Raw genomic sequence first — 21,077 nt, forward strand, 5'->3', positions numbered from 1 at the left:
TTTAATAAAAAAATTGATAAATATAAAAAATTTAAGTTAAACATATTATTATAATTATAAAATATACAAATTTGCCCAAAATCCTGATGCCCTAAGACCTAAAGACCATCCGCTAAAAAAAAAAAAAAACTTTCCAAAAATTTCTTTCAATTTCCATCTCATTTTTACTTTTTTTTTATTTCACAATCTCTTTCGTCCACCTCACTAAAAAAAATAAATATATTTTTTAATTTATATCAAAATAATTAATAATATTATTAAATTTAAATAAAATTATATCAATATATATCATTTGGTAGAGAATAAAATTTTATATAATACAAAAATATAAAAAATAAAAAATAAATAATTAAATAAATAATATTTTTTAAAAAAAGAAAATAAAAAGTTTTATAGGATTGCTCTGCCCAACACCCTTTCAGCAACCCTTATTTTCCACATCATCATTTTTTTTTTTTATAACTGCAAATGATGACATGGGGGGTTTCTCCGATACTGATGCCCAATAAATCATTTTACACCTCCACGCCAAAGCAGCCGCAGCCGCACTAGCCAAGGCAGCCACCAGGTTCTTCCTCTTTCTTCTTTTCTTCACCGATTCTTTCCTTTCTTCTCCGATTCTTCTTCTTCTTCCTCTTTCTTCTTCTTTTTTTTTCTCCAATTCTTCTTCTTCTTCTTCTTCTTCTTCTTCACCGATTCTTCTTCTTCACCTCTTCTTCTTCTCCTGCTCTGCTCTTGCGCGACGGACGGCCAGATTTTTTTTTTAAAAAAAAAAAACAATTATGGCCGAACCGCCGGTTCAAACAGTAAACCGAACCGTCGGAAATCCGGTTTGGTTCGATTTGCATCCGGTTTCGGTTCGAACTCCGGTTCATAAACTGTCGAACCGGCGGTTCGAACCGACGGTTCGAAACCGAATGGGCAAGTCTGTATTTTCCCACGGTAAGTACAAAACTCAAATGCATACATGAATATAAAATAGTACTAATGTGTACATTCCCAAGCAGATTAATACCTTCTCCTTCTCCAGCTCCCAAACAGATTCGCCTTCCATCGCGTTCCCTGCGCCGCACAGCCGTCGCGTCGCCACCGACGGGAAGCTTCCGCTCCCCCTCTTCACTCTCCTCTTTCCGTGTCCCTTTCGACTGCTATCCCGTTAGCCACTGGACGCTTTCTTCTTTTCTGCTTCTTTTGTTTTCCCTTCGGCGCATACTTTTACTTCGACTACTGACTATAATTCTAGTTTCGCTGCTAATCGCCTTCCGAATTCGGAACGTCATCTTCTCGGTCGCTGTTCCTCCGTCTTCTAGCACCCTTCTCCACTATCGTTCTGTTTTCGGCTAAGTGTAAATTTCTATTCTTTCTTCAATTTGTGTTCTTCATGGTTTTATGAATTTATATATATACATATATATATCGATTCTAAGTCGCCTGTGCAGTTCTGTTGATTAATTACCTGGCGTGTCTAGTTCTTAGACTTTATGATTGAATTAGAGGTTGAGATTTGAGGATTGCTTGCTTTCTTGCTTGAAGATTGATCTGTAGATTTTGTTTGGAATTGCTGTTATGAGCTTTGAATTAATTTTTCTGCAAAAGTATAACTTGGACGTGGTTTGGTTTTGGTGGATTATTTGTTACTGACTGCATGTTGTTATTTTTAGCTTTTGAGTTTCAGAAAATGTGTTGGTTGCATTTTGAGAATTCAAGAAGGCCTGTGCAGCTATTTTGATACTCTTTAGGTTGAATATGACAATATGTTGACTGCTAATTTCTGGAGTATATTGTGCCTCAAGCTAATTCGCGCACAAAGGCTCGACTTTGTGGTTGATGTGGCTTGTTTAAGATCTAGGGTATAGTTTCAACTGATGCATGGTTGGTCTGTTTGATTGCTATGAGGCCTAATTCTTAATTCTGTAGGAACAAGTTGATTGAAAATTAAGGTATGTTAGTTGCTTCCATCAAGTGCATAATTTGTGCTTCAGAGTAGTGTATTTGTGTTCATAAATTGCTTACATGCCTTGATTCATTGTTTTGGGAAGAATTGAGTTAGTGTGGCTGCTGGTGTCATATTTATATTGTTGATTCGTTTGGCATTTCAGGTTGATTGCGTTAGTTCGGCATTCGTTTTTTTATTTTTATTCAATTACAGTTACAAACCTTGATACTAATTTCTTTTATGGTTCCGGTGTATTTTGTCCTCAAGCAGCATGTATACGTCCTGCAAGGCAAATACTGAAATGTCCCAATGCATCACGTCAATGTTTGCTTCAAGCCTTCCCAAGGTCTGTAGAAGCAATTTAACCAATGGATTCTTGTCCAATAATTGCAAGCAAGCAGTGGTTGGTGGAAGAGAAGTTAGGAAACAAAGTCTTTCGCTTTCAATGTCGAGCAGTGGTATCAGAAATCAAGTGGAAACTTCCCCCGAAAACAAAGGGACCGGCCTTACATACAAGGATGCTGGTGTTGATATCGATGCTGGTTCAGAAGTTGTTCGTAGAATAGCCAAGATGGCCCCTGGAATTGGAGGTTTTGGAGGACTCTTCCCTTTGGGTATGATGTTCTCTTTCGCCTTTTGATTATGCATTCAATAATAATGTTGTCTGATCTATATTGCTAAGATGGGCTTGCTAATTGTTGCATCTTTATAATTTCCCGGTGACATGGAAACCTTCTAGTATTTGTCTTCCCATCAACAGTGGGATTTTATTACTGATTGGACAATCTTTTAATGCTTCGCAGGAGATTCTTATCTAGTGGCGGGCACAGATGGTGTCGGAACAAAGCTTAAACTTGCTTTTGAGACTGGCATCCACGACACCATAGGCATTGATTTGGTAAAGTTTGTAAACTTTTGGAATGGTTTTCTTGAATAGAACTGCTGCTAATTATAAGTTTTAATCAGGTTGCCATGAGTGTTAATGACATAGTCACATCTGGGGCGAAGCCTTTGTTTTTCCTTGATTACTTTGCCACTAGCCATCTTGATGTTGATCTTGCAGAAAAGGTGATGTTCCATATGTCCCCGATGTATTTCTATATTATAAAGTAATATTTCACTCTTCTCTTTTAATGATGAGAAAAGTTCAATAAACTTTTTATCTACTAACACAGGTTATCAAAGGCATAGTCAATGGTTGCCAACAATCCGATTGTGCTCTTCTAGGGGGAGAGGTATTTGTAGATGCTTCTTAATTCCTCGTGCTTTGCAGTAAATGAAACATTATTTAGAGTGTGTTTGGTTGCAAGTTGGTTGTACTTTATGTGCCAACTTTGGCTCCAACTGCTAACCAAACACACCCATAGAATTCCAGTTCTGCAGAGCATTGCTAAGATATTTTACTTGTGTGGAATGGAAGCAATGGACCATCGATCTTTACGATTCAGTTATTCGAACTTGAAAGTTTGCATATTCTACTGTTTCAGTGTTTTTATATGGTTGGAAAAGTTTGTATTGATCTTTATAAACTATAATTTGGAAGTTGATGGATTCCACTGCCTCTTTCAGACTGCAGAGATGCCTGATTTTTACGCCAATGGTGAGTATGATCTGAGTGGTTTTGCTGTCGGCATTGTGAAAAAAGATTCAGTGATTGATGGGAAAAGCATAGAGGTTGGTGATGTACTTGTCGGTCTGCCATCCAGCGGTGTGCATTCAAATGGATTTTCTCTTGTTAGAAGGTTTCAAATGTTATTGTCGAAATTTCTCTTAAATTCACTGAATTTTCATCTGTTAAGCCATGATCATTGATTCATTATACATTTGCTGTTGTTCCCAGAGTTCTTAGCCAAAGTGGCCATTCTTTGAATGATAGTCTTCCGGGTTCATCTGCTACGCTCGGTCAAGCTCTGATGGCACCTACTGTGATATATGTCAAACAGGTGATATACTGCACTAGACCCTTGTTAATTTACCATGGTTGCTATAGGGCATTACAATATACTCTACCCATCCACTGACAATAGATGTTTTTTACTATTTAGAGCTTTAGCAAGCAATAGATATATTTCTTTATTTAGTTAATGTGGATCTAAAATATTCCTTCCATCGGCAAAATTAGGGACACTAAAGTTTTAGTTAATGTGGATCTAAAATAGTATTCCCTCCGTCCTAAAATTATAGTCTGATTTGTGTTTGGTACGAGATTTAAGAAATATTGATATTATATTGGTAGTGAGTAAATAGTACGGGTAAAAGACTTTTTTACATTTGTGAGTGTATTAGTTTAAAAAGTAGTGCCAATTGTGTAATAATAATGAAAATATAAGGGTAGTTTTACAGTGATATGATTATTTATAGAAATAAGACTATTGTTTTGGGACGGTATTGGGACGGAGAGAGTATTAATAAAACATTTTTATCATTTCACGTCAAACTATCACAGTATTTTTCTTTTTTATTTATCACGATAAGACATAAATTAAAAGTGGGATTTTTACAACCTAAAAGTACGTTTGTTTGGTTGTGGTTTGAAAATAATTTGAAACAGAATCTTAGTTTTAAATTTTTGTCTAAATAGTATTTTGATGTGATCTTCTGTGAGAAGAGATTTTGAAATCACAACAAAACAAACTCCTATATAAACTCCTATATGTATTTACACACTTATATGCTATATGTTAGTTATGTAAAGTTGATTTTTACTTTGATATAAAAACTAAAAATTAGTTATTTGATTTGATATTTTCGGAAGAAAACAATTTGTGAATAGTAGAAATCAAATGAAATCATCCAAACAAATACACCCATAGAATATAACGTTCTGTGATGCATTTTTATTGAGAACGGTGTGGACTGAATACCGAATATTTGGATTTGAAACTCAGACCAAACCCACTTTAAACGTATCAATTGTTAGTAGACCAAGATAGTACATATATTGTTCATCGATATATAGTAAATTCATCCGAATGTTCATATTTCAGGTACTCGACATCATTGGCAAAGGCGGTGTGAAAGGGATCGCCCACATCACAGGTGGTGGCTTCACTGACAACATACCCCGCGTCTTTCCAAAGGGCCTCGGAGCTCTCATCTACAAGGACTCTTGGACGGTTCCTCCGATTTTTAAGTGGATTCAAGAGGTAGATTTCACTCTCTATCTATTTACTCGTAGTTTATTAAATTTAAAACCATCCCCGCAAGCAAAAAAACACAAAAGCTAAACTATACATCTTTTATGGTGAAGACGGGGAGAATTGAAGATGCAGAAATGAGTCGAACATTCAATATGGGCATCGGAATGGTAATGGTGGTGAAGGAGGAAGCTGCTCTGAGAATAGTTGCGGAAAATGAAGCAGCTCGTCGGATAGGTGAGGTTGTAAAGGGTGACAGAGTGAGTTACCGATGAAAAGGGCGCGCAAAATCACCCGGAAAGGTAAATCCGCGCGAGCTCCGTCCAAAAACAAGAGTACTTGAGCTGCACCCTTAGTAGCTTTGTTTGTTTTGGTCACTTTTTGTCTGGGGGCCTGGTTAAGGTATTGTAGGAGATTCCCAACAATTTTGAGATAATTATAATATAATTATTTATCATATTAAAAAATATATTGGTGTGTTTTATTATATAGCGTTTGTGATACTGATGTTTTTAAAGAAAAAATTTAAAAATGATAAAATTAAAACTAAAATTTCACAAATAAATTTATGTATATAATATTTTTTTCGTCCGCAGGATTATATTTATTTTAATTTTTATTCTGATGGAGGTACTATAGAGTATAGATCAGCAAAAATATACAAAATATTATTTTTGGAAAGTAAAAGTGTGTTGCGTAAATATACCAATAATAACAATAGAAAAATAGAAGTGTACATTAAGCAATAATAGTTGTTTATTTTTAGAATTTTGTTTTAAAAAAATATCTTTTATTGTACAATTTTTGTTGTGTAAAAATATACTATGTCCGGCGTTAAGGATCATATTTAATTTTTGTATGTTTATTTTTAATTATTAATTATTATATCAAAATGTAACACAAATACGAGAAAATAATAAAAAAATATTTGTTATATAATATTAATATAATGATATTTTTACAAAAAAAAATATAAAAATATTTTTAATGTTAAATACAATACTGCAGGTTTAATTTTCAGAGACAGACGATTGTACTATTATTATATATAAAATACTACTCCCTCCGTCCCAAAAGATTTGTCTTTGTTTTTCCATTTTCGTCCGTCCCAAAACAATTGTCTTGTTTTCTTATTTAATAACCGTGGTCCCCACTTTATAACAAAATTATTTTTACTTTTTCATACTACCTCTAATTATTATTCTAACGTACTATTTAAAATCTTTAAAAAAGTAAAGGTATTTTAGTCATTTACATTCTACTTTATATCCACTTTCAATTAAATATTATTATTCCTTAATTCTCGTGCCGATTCTCGATAAGACACTTCTTTTGGAATAGAGGGAGTATTATACTATATTAAACATTTATTTATTACCATTGTCACTATATTATATGTTAAATTATTTTTACCAGTAAGAGGGAGTAGTTGAATGTACACATGGTTTGTCTTGTGAGTGTGTAAAAGCTACTCTTTTGGACACACCTTTCTCCTTCGACCTCACCTTATTGGTTCATTTCCAATTTTGTGACTATTGTTTGCATGATAATTTATTTTAAAATTTTAAAATTTTGAATTTAAATAGTTATTTGATATAATATAAATAACAGAGTTGATTTAATATTTTGAATGTCAAATTAATTTTAAATACTTCTTCGGGTAAGATACTCCCAGGATTAGAGATACTGTATTTTTAGACTAGTTAATTTAATAGATTAATTATAATAGTTGTATAATATTATTTTATTATTTTCGTTTATAAGTGGTGTTAGTTAGTATTTTTAAAATAAAAATTAATATATATTTGGAATTTTATTATATAAATTTATATTTATTAAGTATATTTATAATGTTAAATTTATCAATAAAATCAATAATAGTAAAGCATATCTTATGTGATACGGACTAAAAAATAAGTCATATGTAGCGAGACGGGTAATTTATATAAACAATAAAAATAAAGTATTTGATTTAATATTTTTTTAAGATAAATGGTTTTCTAAATAGTAAAATTTTAATGGCTATAAATGATCTCAAAATCCTTAACCCCTAATTATTTGTTTTTCCAAAAAAAAAAAAGAAAGAAAGAAAGAAAGGAAAAAAAAAAAAAAAAAAGAAGAAAAAAAACATTTAGGTGGTATTGATTATGCCTAAACTGTTAAATTAAATTTTAATTTAAAATTAATATTTAATTTTACTAATCAATATATTATGAAATTTGTTACCTTTGCAATGGTAATACACTTATAGCTTTATTTATTTATTTGATTGAGAAGTAATCAAGAAGACAATTCATAAATTTAACATTATATACAGTTTTTGGATTACATTAAAAAATACAAATTAAAATCAAGAAGACAATGCAAAGTTAACATTATACAGAGTCTTTGGATCACATGCAGTGCCGCAAATGGGAATGACGGAACTCAAACTACCATATCGGATGCAGAATAACTGTCTCACCTAAAAACTCGAACTGTTAGAGAAACACAGCCATTAATTTATATATCCGCAAACGGGAGTCCCCAACACCAACAACACCAACAATTCACGGTAAGACAAGACTAATTTTATATTAACATGGTATCCAAGTAGGAGGTTTTTTATTTGCTCACCATTATTATGAGAATCTTTGTAATTTTTTTTTTTTCTCTATTTAAATTTAAACTTTTATATGATATAATTACTTATCATTGTATCAGAGTAAAAAGTTTTTATGTTCAAGTTTCATTATACTTTCTTGTAAAAAAAAAAAAGAATTGAAAAAGAAAAAAGAAAAAAAGAAAGTATACATGTAAGGTTTGCCAAGATAATCCACTTTGCTCGTGATGATGGGTAGAAGATTTTAGAATATATAAACAATGACGTATTTTTTTACAAATTTAAATTTTTAAGTAAAATGATCATATATTAATTTGGGAAGCTATGAAATATTTCAAGTTATCTGAAGTAACTTGAACCATGTGTGGCAAGTAAGATTCGAAAATATCGAAGGTTTAAATTTATAATGTTAATTATGATAATTCTACAAGTTATGTTAATTATTTGCTTTAATGACCCTATTATTATTGACAATTAATCAAGTCTTATTGACCCAATGTTAATTAAGAATAAATGTGAGCATAAAATTGTAGGATTTATTCTTATTTATTGTATGCAATGATATTCATATATTGTTTGTCTCAATGTGACATGGTTGGATTTAATTTTTTCATGATGTTTACATCACATTCTTTTATTCTAGTTATTGGGAAAAAAATACCTGAGAATACAATATAATTATTGAATTGATAATCAATACTAAGACACTAAGGGGCTATATTCAATATAGATCTTATAAAATTTTGTTGGACTTTTAAAGTCTAGATGCATTTAATCAAAATTTTTAAAAGTCTTTTAAAATTAGAAGTATTCAATCAAGACTTTTAAAAGTCTTTTAAAATCTTGAGGTATTCAACATAGACTTTTAAAAGTCTTTTAATGAATTTTAATGAATTTTTTGAAAATTTTGTATAAAAAAAAATCTCTCTTGACCATCACAAATTTTGATAGATTCTTAAAATTATTATTATTATTATTATTATTATTATTATTATTATTGTTGTTGTTGTTGTATATGTGATCAATAATATGATAATATTTATTACTATTATTATAATTTTTAATAAAAATAATAATTTAAAACTAAAATATATTAGCAAATTATTATAATTTTTTTTAAATATATATTTTTATATTATAAATATAATTTTTAAAAATATTATTATCACAATAAATATGTATTACTGTCGTCTTTTCTTTTTAATTATCGAATACACTATATTATCATTACGATAACTAATGATGAAATAGATATTTAAATATTTTTTGTTGAACCGTTAATTTATATTTATTTATTTATTTAAATATTTTTTTTCAAAAATCGTAAATTATTTATTTATTTATTTTAATATAACATTTTTACATAAAAAAATAAATATGTATATATTATTTATTAATACTTATATATTATTTATTTTATATATATTATCTTATTAATAATTATTTATTATATTTATATATTTGTTATTTGATATAAATTTATATAATTAATATATATTCAAAAAAAATTATTTTATAATTCTACAAAATTCATATAAATCCATAAAGAATTGAATCAAATCAAATTCGTAGAAATCCATATAAATCCATCTAAATAAATTACTAAAATCCATCCTAAATCCACATAAATCTATAGACTTTTTAAAATCCAAAAAAATCAATTAAAATCCCAATTGAATACACCCCTAAATCACAATTATTAAAAGCACAACATTGAAATTATCCAAATATTTCAGGGATGATTTGAGATAATTTGGATATTAAGTGATGTGATTGGAGATAGAAATGATTATTTATTTATTTTTATTTGAGTAATATGATGAGATACAGTGAAGTATATATTAATATATGTATATAAATATTATTAATTATTTTTAAATTATAAAATATTGCAATGAATTTGGAACAAACAAAAAATGAAATATCGCATAGTATTTGGGACAGAGGGAGTAATAAATATATACTCCATAATTTTCCCTCCGTCCAATTGAAAGGTTACCATTTTTTATTTTTGTCCGTCACAAAACAATGTTACAATTTCCTAATTTAGTAATTGTACTGACACATTCAACTTACAATATATTACACAAATATCGTTACTTTTATATTACACCGTACTAATAAAAATATTTTTATTTTTTTACTATAATATAATATAATACTAATATTAAAAAATCTACATTGAAAAAAACAAACGTGAGCCTTCCAAGGAGATAATATTAAATTTAGTTAATTGTCGTTTTCCACGTATCCCAATAGTCGTCATAAATATTATCCCAAATCTTTCCCTCTTTACGTCCTTTCAATTCAAACTTTCAAAACGCTCCCTTAACTTCAAATTAGCACTTGCTTTCCCTTCCACTCTTGTTATTATTATTATTATTATTATTATTATTATTATTATTTTATAGTATATATATATTTTTTCATTATATTTTATGTTTTTTCATTGTCCGTCGGTCCCGTGTCCCAACGCAATTCAATAAATTAAATCCATCCATACATACATTCATCTCCAACGCTCTCAAAATTTAATGCTCATTTCTTAGAGAGTTGCTGAATGCGGCCATCGAAGAACACCAAATGCCCTAATAACCAAAGCTGCAGCCGAGGGAAGAGAAGAAATTGAAATCAGTCAGGTAAGGTAACTGAATTTTGATCTTGCTTCCAACCGATAATCAATCAATCTTTCAAATCCAGAGAGAACCATTTGTTTTTTTTAAAGAAATTTTGATTCTGCTTTTTTGTAGATCCAGTCAGTTTGAATCGATTTCATTCATGCTCTGCGCGCCAATGAAGAACAATTAATTCTCTGTTACTTATTATTAGTTTGTTGTTTCTGTTTCATCGTTCTGATTTTGCTTATAAGTAGTTATAACAGATTCACCTCCTACCCTGTTCGTCAATTGAAGAAATGACAAAACCCTGGTATGGCGGTTTACATTTGGGGATTTTTTATTTTTAATTTTCCTGAGTTGATTTCTTCTTCTCCTTCTTCTTCTTACTTAATTTCCGTACCGAATTTTGCAGTGCATTGGAAGGATCCCGGCGGGGACCTGCTCGAGAGCAGCCGAGCCGGACATCGAGCTCGGATTCCGACCGGAGCAAAGTAGCTAAGACCTCAAAATCGCCGCGAGGCGCGGCGGCGGCGACGACGGCGACGGCGACCAATCAGAGCCAGAAGAAGCTGAGCACACGGATCGCCGATTTGGAATCGCAGCTAGGGCACGCTCACGACGAGCTCAAATGCCTCAAAAACCAATTAGCTTCCACCGACACCGCCAAAAAGGCAGCGGAGAAGAAGAAGAAGCCAAACAAACACAACAAAGTTCCCCAATCACCATCGCCATCGCCATCGGACGTCGTCGAAACCGAAACCGATGTCCGCCCGGAGACAGAGGTCTTTGAAGTCTCCATTGAAAAAGTTACAGTCGACGAACACCAAGAGCCTAAAGCTTCTGAAAAATTCATACAACACTTGCAAGGAAAAGAAGATGGATTCGAATCTCCAAAGGCAATCGACAATGCCGTAAACGAGCTCGAAAAGGAGATCGAATTATTGCAGGCCAATCTAAAGGAAAAGGAAATCGAAACAGAGCTGATCCGGAGGGAGAACGAGTCATTAAAAAGCCAGCTCAACGAGAAATCGTCGAAGATATCTTCGACTGAATCAGAAATGGAGGAGTTGAATTCGAGGCTGAGTAAAATTCTTAAGGAGCTTGAACAGAGTAAAAGCGTCGAATCCGAGATGCGGGGACGGATGGAACGAGCGGACAGGGCGAGGGAGGAGATGGAAGCAGAGATGGCGAAGCTTAGGGTGCAGACAGAGCAATGGAGGAAAGCGGCGGATGCCGCGGCGGCAGTGTTGGCCGGAGGAGTGGAGATGAATGGCCGGAGGATATCGGAGCGGTGTGGATCGATGGATACAAATGTTTTCGATCGTGTTTCTGGGGGATGCGTCGTGGGGTCTCCGGGACTGAACGATGACGGAGATTACGGGTTCGGAAGCGAGAAGCGGCGGACGGGAATCCGAATGCTGGGAGAGTTGTGGAAAAAGAAGGGACAGAAGTAGTAGGAGGAGGGTACGAGGATGTCTTGAGGTTGAGGATGCCATTGTCGATTGCTGGCTTGGTTTGGTTTTGAAGGTAACGGTTGTTTCTTTGTTGTGTTATACTGTTTATCATTAAGAGTCTTATGAGAGGCTTTCCAAATGTTTATGGGCATCGATAGCAGCATTAAATTTACTTGTAGTTTATGAAAATTTAAAAACTGTTTTAGATTTCTTTCTAATTTTAGTTTTTAAGAAATTACGAGTTTTTGAATTATTTTTACAATTAAAGTGCATATAAAATAATCAATGGCGCTCTCCGTTGGCGGATTTGACGTAGGTTGCCTCCAATCACATATTTCACATTGCAAAATATCTACACTGTAGGAGGAATGTAATTAGTAAATAATTAAGAATGTATTAGTGAAAATAATTATTTTATAATATAAATAATTAAAATTAAAATAACTAATTAGTTTAATTAAAATTTAAAAAAATAAAATTAAAAAATTAAAACTGAGATGAAAGTGTGTAATCATTTTTTAAAAAAGAAAAATAATATGGTATGCGACACGAACAGCAACGTGGACATGGTATCTTGGACGGAGGGAGTATATGTTTTGGGGCGCTTGGAGGTTAACCTAAACAGGTATTTACATCAAAGTGTGTTTGTTTTGTAAAATAATTTGAAGAAGAAATTTTTTTTTTAATTAAGGTATAAAAAATTACATATAAAATACAAAAATAATGAATACGAATGATATATTAATATTTTTAAAACTTTTTTATATTTTTTATTAAAAGAACACGCCCACCTACATTCTTATATCATATAAATAAAAATAAATTAATATAAAAAATTGAATTATTTAATAAAAAATTATTGTGACATAAAATTTATTATTTAGAAAAAAAATATAAAATAAGTACTATTATTCGTGGTACTAAATAAATAGAATAAATATATATTTATTTTATTAATCAAATATAAGGTTTTGTTTTTTCAATATATATTTTTTTAATATGTTTTTTTCAAAAAAAATAATATACTATACATTACACATATTTATTATTTTTATATTTTTTTTAGAACTTTATGGAACTCACATAAAAGAAAAATTTCTATCCAACAATCTCACAAAACAAATGCACCTTAAATTTTTATTGAATTAATTTGACTATTAAATTAAAATTAATTTAATTTGATTTATATAAAAACTTTATTTTATAATTTTATTTATATTATATAATTTAAAAATATTATAACAAACTTTGACTATAAAATACATATATAATATTTTTATATATATAATTGAGTATATAATATTCCCTCCGTCTCCGTCCCAATATAATAATTTTGTTTACCATTTTTGTTAATCCCAAAACAATAATTTCATTTTCATAAATAATCGTACCACCGTAAAACTATCCCTACGTTTTCATTATTATTATACAATTGTCACTACTTTTTACATTAAGATACTCATAAACGTAAAAAAGTTATTTATTCTTACTTTTTATCCACTGCCAATATAATATTAATATTGCTTAAATCTTGTGCCCAATATAATAAGACTATACTTTTAAGATGGAGGAACTGTAGAGTCTGAAATGGATGTACTTGAAGGAATTCTTCGTATTGAGATTATGGTTTAAAAGCCTCCAAATCTTATGAACTTAATTTGTAAGTTACAGTTAAGACTTTATCCAGTTTACCTTATATGATCATCATTTTATTTTTGGAGTAACTACGGTACATTTTAATACCGTCTATTTTTACTAGTAAAAAAAATATTCTATTAGTATGTTCTTTTCAACGATTTCATCACAAATCCACTATCCAACAAAATATTTTTCTCAAAACATTAAATTAAATATTTATTTTTTTATATTATATTAAAAATTGATTTTATATTTGAAATATTGCATCAACACCTATCTATATAGCATTATACAATTATTCAAATTTAAAATTTTTACTATTCAAATTCTCAAACTAAAATCCGAACCCCAAACAAACACACCGTATATATATATATATATATTCTATTTCATATATTATCTTTTATAATTTTTAAAATTTATAAATAACACGAAATATTTTATTATATATTATAATTTTTTAAATTTATAAATAACACGAAATATTTTATTATTTTTATATATTTAATTTATGACAATATTTTAAATATTATATTGATAAATTAAATTTATATTTTTATACTGTGTTCACATTTTTATTTTAGTCTGTTCACTTATTCTGTCAACTTTTTTTTGTAGAAAAAAATATTATACACTTTAATCTTATTATACATTTTTTTAAATTTATATATATATATTTTTAATTTTAATTATACTAATAAGTTATTTTAATTTAATTTACAATTTTTTTATTAATTAATAATTATTTTCATTAATCTAGATTTCTGTGTACGAGAAAGGGATACCATATGCAAGAGGGAGAAAGTCATAAATATTTTTAAATAAAATATATTTTTAATATTCTTAAATAATATTTATAAAAAATATAAATAAAAATATATAATATCATTTGGTTAAAGTACAATATAAAATTAATATATAAATACACAATTTTTTTTTATTAAATAATAAAATAAAATAAAATAAGCGAAAGTACAACTTTTAAATAAATTTTAATTTAAAAATAAAATTAAAAAATAATAATAATAAGAAAAACCTTCTCTGACGATGAGAGGAATTAGACCTCACGGCAACTAAAAAAAATAGAATATGTGTTTCTTGTTTCTTATATTTTGTGCAATGGTTTTATTCATATTTGATCACTCTGTGGAGTATTCATCTTCGTTCCGTCTTCATTTCCCGGTGCATATTCGTCCTTGAATTTACTTTCGGAGCTGCAAATCCAGTCCGGTGCTCTCGATCGGTCGCTTTCCAAACTCAATGAGGAGCTCCTGCATCAATTGACTCAACGGTCTTCCCACTCGAATCGTGTCGGATCACTCTTCACTAATACGCACTCACAGTTGGATGACCTTCACCGTTCCACCGCTCTTTCCCCGCCAGGTGCGTCAAATTTTAGGGATTTTAGTTTATTTTATTTTGTTTTCGCTCAAGGCTGCTGAGTTGTTGATGTTTGTAAAGGGGACGGGTTGAGGAGAGGGATGTGGGAAGAGTTGCAGACATTGGCCAAGGAAGTAGCCAGAGTAGAAACCGTGAAAAATTATGCAGGTTGATTTTGGTTTTTCCCCAAAGTTTACAGTGTATTGTTTTTTGTTTAATTATTGTAAAATTACGATTCAGGACACTTTGGTTGATGATGAACACTGCTTGTTAGAATATCTAGGAGTTTGGATGACAATTACTTTTGTATGTGACTGTGTATGTATGAATATGTATATGACATATATCCTCCAGAGGTTATACACTTAACTTAGTATTAGTCTGGCATTGTTTTGTTTTGGGGTTATTTGGATTTGAAATTCTTTTGTATGAAAAATTGGCTTTGAATAAGATGAATGGAAAATAGGTTTTTGGATGTGATGTATGTAGATGGGGAAAAATATTTTATTATAGATTGCGTAGTGAAAAAACAGGTCCGAGAACACATAAAAGCACACCCATAGGGTGTTCGGTGGTAACTAATCGACTGGGGGGTGGGGGGGGTGTGGCAGCTATGTTGAAATATCTGGAATGCATTTTTTAGTGGATTTCATAATATTATAGATGCCAAGTGATCTTAATATACCGATAATGATGTGGTCAGCAATTATACTTTAGGTAGATTTTTATGATCCAAGCAGTCAGTAGCTCTAGTAGTTATTGATGCATGAATGAAATATATGTATATATATATGGATTGATTGTACTTTCTTGCTGATGCTATTGTTACTTCCTTCCATAACTAATCTGCTAACATCCCTCAGAGACTACATTGAAGCTCTGACATGTTGGTTGGTGACCTTGAGGATGATGTATCTACAGTTGTGAATCGAACATTGAGGAAGCATCCATCCACCAAAAGTTCAGAAGTAAGTTCACTTTAGAGAGTTGTTTGTCGATGTCATTAGCTCCTTGGAATCATTGGTGTGCATAATCTGATCATAGTTGCAGTTAGATTATACGACAAAACGTTCTTAAATCTCTATCAAGTTTCAATTGTAGACATATTCACATTCAATTTGACAGCTAAACAATGTCAAACATTTTTGAATAATGTAAACTTAATCATGCATTCTCTTCATTTCGAGCAGTTGCTTTAAAAACTCTCAACTCGACAGAAGATTTACTTAGTACTGTTATATAGAACAAAAGGCAATGGCAGGACAAGAGTGAAGAAGATGTACTTAAATTCTTTGAATGAAATTCAATGGTCTTGTTGAGCTAATAAATATGTTCGTTAAATTTTGTCAATTAGAGCTCCTGGATCCAATATCTGCTCCATGATAAACTGAAACTATATTGTCCCGACCGGCGCCTGCTGATTACATTCTTTCATCTTTTGATCCTAGAATTCTTGTGAATATGAACTTGAACTGATTGCTGCTTTCACTATGAACTTGGGAAAATGGACGAAATTTTACTATATCAGGAACAAAGGGGAATTGAACATGCTTCTGTTTCATTACTCAATGTTGGGAAATTACAGGTACTCTTTATCTTCTCATGATTTGCTGTTTTGGGAAGCTGACTTTTAACTATGTTGTGTTATTGTCGAGTTAGCTCATCGAACTAGATTTTCTTCGGTTGGCGAAGATTATGCGATCATGTTTACTTTATATGGTAATTTAATGGCGAGGTGATTTTTTGTAACGTAGTATTGTTTTTTTTTTTTTTTTTTTATCTACTAAAATTTAACAGATGGCTATTAGCCTTCACAACATGATCCATCAAAACTATTGACTATCTCTGTTTGGGTAGATCATTTACTGTATTTATTTTAGAATTGTGTTGTTTAAGGGTATAGTAAATTTGTTAAACTATAGAAGGAATCTATTGAATTTGTAGAAAATATATTGAACTACATAAGAAATCTGCTGAATTATATGAAACATTACCTTTGTGTTGAAAAGACTTGAGGATATTAAGTTATACTTTATCCCAATCACATTTCATTCCAAAGCTGTAATTTTCTACCAAAAACATCACAATTGTTAGAATAATAAACTTTTTTTAAAATTTATTTATTTATTTTAAGTAGAACTAATCATTAGCCGCTTGAATGAGCTTAAGTTGAGGTTTGTTTGTTTAGTGTTTAGTTTGAGGCATATATATATATATGTATGTATTTTATCTAAAGTATAGAGAATTATGTAAATAATATAAAAAACAATATCTTATATTGAATATTATTTTTTGTGATATATAAAATATAAGAATATTATATATATTGGAAATCGTATTGAAAAAAAATAGTTGGAAGAACGAATGCTATTTGTTGCTGAGCAAGCATACTTAATTTTATTATTTTTTATAATTGAGCTTTTGAAAAAAAAAACTCCATATTATTAATATAAGTAGTTTAATTATCAATCATATATATATATTTATATATAAACTATCTTATTCAATCTATTATTTGAATAAAAAATCAAAATCAAAGATTTTTTTTGGTTTTGATTTGAATTTTAATTTAAATAGTGTTCTAATAAAAAAAAATATATTAAAACTTGTAAAATAATTTTGATTTGAAGCTAAAACAAAATTTTCAAAAAAATCTCCGAAGTACACAAAAGATGAGCAAGATTTAATTTTTTATTTTTTTATTTTTTTATGACGCATGAATTTGCAACCACTATTATTCGAATGTATTTTGGATAAACCCTTGATTGAACCTAACAGTGTGCAAATTAGACCCGATAAGACAAGTTATATTAGGTAAATTATGTGTGGCAGATAAGGTTTGAATGTCTCGGAAGTTGAAATTATTATTATTATTGCATATGGAGGATTTATTGCATATATTGAAGAAAAATATTTATTGTTTTGGGCTATCGATTTACAGCATTATTGTCCTAAACTTATAAGGGAATTTTACGTCAATTTGTATAGAAAGTTGCTAGACCTACTTCCCCTTGATATCATAAAGTGTACGTACAAGGAAAGTGGTTGAAATTGAGTCCAACCATGATCAACCAGTTGTTACAACTTCCACCCGAAGACAAGGAACACATGCTATCCCATTACCTTTACGAGCATACTAATGAGATTGCTCGCTTTGTTACTACAGATAAAGCTACAACTTTTGGGCGTGTATGCCGATGAAAACATCAGCCCTATCCATGAAATTCCAATGTCTATACTATTTATGTGCATTGAATGTGTTTTTTACTGTAACAAATTTTGGTAACTTTTTTTAATTGATAATATTTGAAAAATTTCAATTTTGGCTGTGTTGTCATGAAGAAGATGCTCAATTTTTTTCCTCAGCTCCAACTCTGCTCAATATTTAAAAATATGAGCCATTTTTTAGTTATGTGTCTTGATCAATTGTTTGCCTTGCTCCTATTAAGAGTCGGCTGTTGATCTTTCCTAGTTCAATCTAACTTGTAGAGGCTATATACAACATTTTCTATTTTCTATGAAGCGGAGCCCCTTGATCCTGCTGCACAAGTTCGTTTGTGCCGTGAAATGCTTATAGAGGTCTTGCACGAGCAAATTAACAATCATGTCTACCCAAATGATTGTGTAGAAAAGAAAGATAGGAAGAACATTAAGTCATCTGCTTCATGCTCTAATTGTTTCAGCTGATCCCATTGAGGTTGTCGAGGATGATGAGGAAGCCATCCCATAAAGCTACCTTTTTAGCCTATGCTGCTAGTCAGGGTTCGACCAGCATGTCGGAAAGGGGAAGCTGGAATTGAGGGGGAGTACTGTTGGAGGACGTCTGCCGGAATTGATGTTTGTCTATGTTTGCTTTGATTCATTTGTTATTCTTTTGTGTTGTTTCTTGCCGAGTATTTTGTACTTTGATGGATTGGTTTACGGCCTTGGCTGTAGTTTGAGTATGTCAAGGTTGCCTGTAGCCTTTTTGTTATTTAGTAGTAAGTGTTGGGACTCGGGGTCGACACCAAAATGGAAATATGTAGTAAGTGTTGCAGAATAAAATGTGTTTGTTTGTGGTAATAGAAAACGATTTGTTTTTCATATTCAGTTTGTGTTAGAGACAACATAAGTGAAAATATATGTTTGTTTGTAGTGAGAAAAAATGTTTGTGTGTGTGGTTTTTCATATTCAATTTATTAATCTGCATTTTCTCTTATGTATTCAACCAAAATAAAATTAAAATCGACTAAAATATATTGAATCATAATCGGATTTGTTCACTTAGTGTTTTGGATATATTTGTTTTAGATATTACGTATGAGAATCGTGTCGATAATATAAAAAATACTTTTTCTGTCAGATGACCCATTTAATCAGTGACGGAAGGTAGATTAGTAAATTGTTAATAATAAATTATTATATTATTTTATTATTTTTTATATAAGCAGTGATGTTGGTATTTTAAATATTTTTAACATTATATCTCAATAAAATATATACAATATGAATCATTATATAGAGAATTTATTTATAATTAATTTAAAACTAATTTTATAAAATATAAGGAGTTTTAAATATAGATAAAAATATTTGTTTATTGAAGAGAGATAGAAATAAATGAGTAATATTTTTTGTTAGAATCATTGACTTTTTGTGATAAATAAAGTATATATTGTGTTAATATGAGTATATATTATATTTTATATAATATTTATAGGAAATACGAAAAAATATTGAGTTAACAAACCTATTATATTTATAGGAAATACGACAGAATGGAGACGGTGAGACTCGAACATAGATTTTATTTTATTTTTTTACTCTAATACAATATTAGATAATATAAATAACCGTCTCACCTAAAAAGGTAAGTTACTAGTAGGAACACACATCATTTATTTATTTACCGAAGTTAACCAACAAGTTTAAAATCAGCGAACACCCATTTGATCTTGTACGTGTTCAAAAAATAGCGGCCGCAAATTTTTACAATATATATACACATGCATCCATTCCAAGATAATATATATATATATATATATATGTGTGTGTGTGAATAAATAGAGTGGGGTTGGGGTTGGGGTGACCGAGCGTTCATATATAATAATTGGTTTGGTGCCTGGAAATGGCCGACGTTCGATACGCGAATCCAATAATGCTATTTTTTTTCCAACGCCCACCTAAATAAATAAATAGATCATATTTTCTCTCCGTCTTATATATTATGTACACTTTGCCGTTTCTATCTGTTCCACATTCCATGTCACTTTTCTTTTTGAAAAATAATTACATACTTTAATCTCATTTTAAATTTTTTTAATTTTAATTAAACTAATTAGTTATCTTAATCTTAATTTATAATTATTTATATTTTAAGATAATTATTTTCATTAATATATTATTAATTATCTACTAATTACACCCCTCCTAAAATACCGTGTCTACAGTGTAGCAGACACGGTAACGTTGGATGGAGGGAGTACAACGTAACGTCATTAATTCAATCAACCAATATTAATGGACAACATCACAATCACAACACTATTATTTTTATATATGAATGAAATAAATCGATGAGAATCATATGATTAAACAAATATGCATGTCATGTGACAGTATTCTTTTATAATTTGATTACTTTTAATCTTTAAAATCATATAATCATCATAATTTATAAATGCATATATATATATATATGTTTATTTGACACAATATAACATCAAATTTGGATATGGTAATGAATTGATTCGTATCGAATTGAATATTTCAAATGAGTGAAATAACTGAACTTTAGCCGAACCTGTTTATTATCGTATCGGATTTGTGTTGACATATATACATAATTGAATAAAAACTTTAACTAAAATCATTTTCTCATGTCGGATTTGTATCGAATTGTTGTGTCTTGTTAGTTTTTGTCGGTTCTCATATAATTTTTATAGTGAATTAGGTTGGTATGTAAATATTTAATGTATATTTTTTTCAGTTTTAGATATGTAGTAAATAAATTGATTAATATTAATATACTACGTTGGCTCTAACGATCTCATTTACTTTTTGTGTGTTGATATTTGAATATTAATTATTATAACAAAACGTAATATAAATTAAGAAAAAATTGCAAAAATACTTTAATTGGTGTCTTATAATACTAATAGAAGCACATTTGTATATATATATATAAAATTATCTAAATATATGAATATTTTTAATGTTAAGTACAATGACGCAAAAGAGAAATGTGACAATTAGAGGCGGACGAATGAAGTATTATAATAGGACCGTTTATTATCGCATCGAGTTTGTATTGATGTGTAGACATAATTAAAT

The 21,077-nt window shown here is 29.9% G+C and overlaps 3 protein-coding genes across 13 annotated transcripts; all 3 read left to right on the forward strand.

The window, feature by feature from the left end:
- The first annotated feature begins 487 nt into the window (after positions 1-487).
- On the forward strand, positions 488-5,542 carry LOC127248019 (phosphoribosylformylglycinamidine cyclo-ligase, chloroplastic-like). 3 transcript variants are annotated; one of them, XM_051270149.1, is made up of 10 exons: positions 807-942; positions 1,031-1,346; positions 2,207-2,550; positions 2,740-2,834; positions 2,903-3,004; positions 3,112-3,171; positions 3,506-3,678; positions 3,777-3,879; positions 4,924-5,082; positions 5,187-5,542. In XM_051270149.1, exons 3-10 carry the CDS (start codon positions 2,208-2,210, stop codon positions 5,346-5,348), a joined length of 1,197 nt encoding a protein of 398 aa, XP_051126106.1. In that variant the 5' UTR covers positions 807-942; positions 1,031-1,346; position 2,207; the 3' UTR covers positions 5,349-5,542. The 3 variants fall into 3 exon arrangements, with proteins under 3 accessions (XP_051126108.1, XP_051126106.1, XP_051126107.1); XM_051270151.1 differs by lacking the exons at positions 807-942; positions 1,031-1,346 and adding an exon at positions 488-568; XM_051270150.1 differs by lacking the exon at positions 807-942 and having other exon boundaries at positions 995-1,346; positions 2,204-2,550.
- Positions 5,543-10,227: 4,685 nt separating this feature from the next.
- Positions 10,228-12,023, forward strand: LOC127248076 (interactor of constitutive active ROPs 4-like). The gene is made up of 3 exons (XM_051270244.1): positions 10,228-10,314; positions 10,557-10,603; positions 10,706-12,023. The coding sequence occupies exons 2-3, from the start codon at positions 10,590-10,592 to the stop codon at positions 11,745-11,747; spliced, it is 1,056 nt and encodes a 351-aa protein (XP_051126201.1). The 5' UTR covers positions 10,228-10,314; positions 10,557-10,589; the 3' UTR covers positions 11,748-12,023.
- A 2,435-nt stretch (positions 12,024-14,458) lies between these two features.
- LOC127247999 (uncharacterized) lies at positions 14,459-18,895 on the forward strand. Of its 9 annotated transcripts, XM_051270120.1 has the most exons (6): positions 14,459-14,768; positions 14,847-14,933; positions 15,629-15,733; positions 16,294-16,350; positions 18,255-18,344; positions 18,449-18,894. In XM_051270120.1, exons 3-6 carry the CDS (start codon positions 15,650-15,652, stop codon positions 18,563-18,565), a joined length of 348 nt encoding a protein of 115 aa, XP_051126077.1. In that variant the 5' UTR covers positions 14,459-14,768; positions 14,847-14,933; positions 15,629-15,649; the 3' UTR covers positions 18,566-18,894. The 9 variants fall into 9 exon arrangements, 1 of the variants encoding a protein (XP_051126077.1); XR_007837963.1 differs by having other exon boundaries at positions 15,629-16,350; positions 18,289-18,344; positions 18,449-18,895; XR_007837959.1 differs by having other exon boundaries at positions 17,754-18,892.
- Positions 18,896-21,077: the final 2,182 nt, after the last annotated feature.

Source organism: Andrographis paniculata, unplaced genomic scaffold (genome assembly GCF_009805555.1).
Source record: "Andrographis paniculata isolate CXL003 unplaced genomic scaffold, ASM980555v1 Contig32END, whole genome shotgun sequence".
Taxonomy (NCBI): Eukaryota; Viridiplantae; Streptophyta; class Magnoliopsida; order Lamiales; family Acanthaceae; genus Andrographis; species Andrographis paniculata.

Bases quoted from the DNA above. Each gene is read 5' to 3' on its own strand.
- LOC127248019 (XM_051270151.1), top strand. From the start codon at position 2,208: ATGTATACGTCCTGCAAGGCAAATACTGAAATGTCCCAATGCATCACG. The intron at 3,679-3,776 runs GTTTCAAATGTT...TGTTGTTCCCAG, and splicing joins GGATTTTCTCTTGTTAGAAG to AGTTCTTAGCCAAAGTGGCC. The intron at 3,880-4,923 runs GTGATATACTGC...TTCATATTTCAG, and splicing joins CTGTGATATATGTCAAACAG to GTACTCGACATCATTGGCAA.
- LOC127247999 (XM_051270120.1), top strand. From the start codon at position 15,650: ATGTTGGTTGGTGACCTTGAGGATGATGTATCTACAGTTGTGAATCGA. The intron at 15,734-16,293 runs GTAAGTTCACTT...TTACTATATCAG, and splicing joins CATCCACCAAAAGTTCAGAA to GAACAAAGGGGAATTGAACA. The intron at 16,351-18,254 runs GTACTCTTTATC...TCTAACTTGTAG, and splicing joins TCAATGTTGGGAAATTACAG to AGGCTATATACAACATTTTC.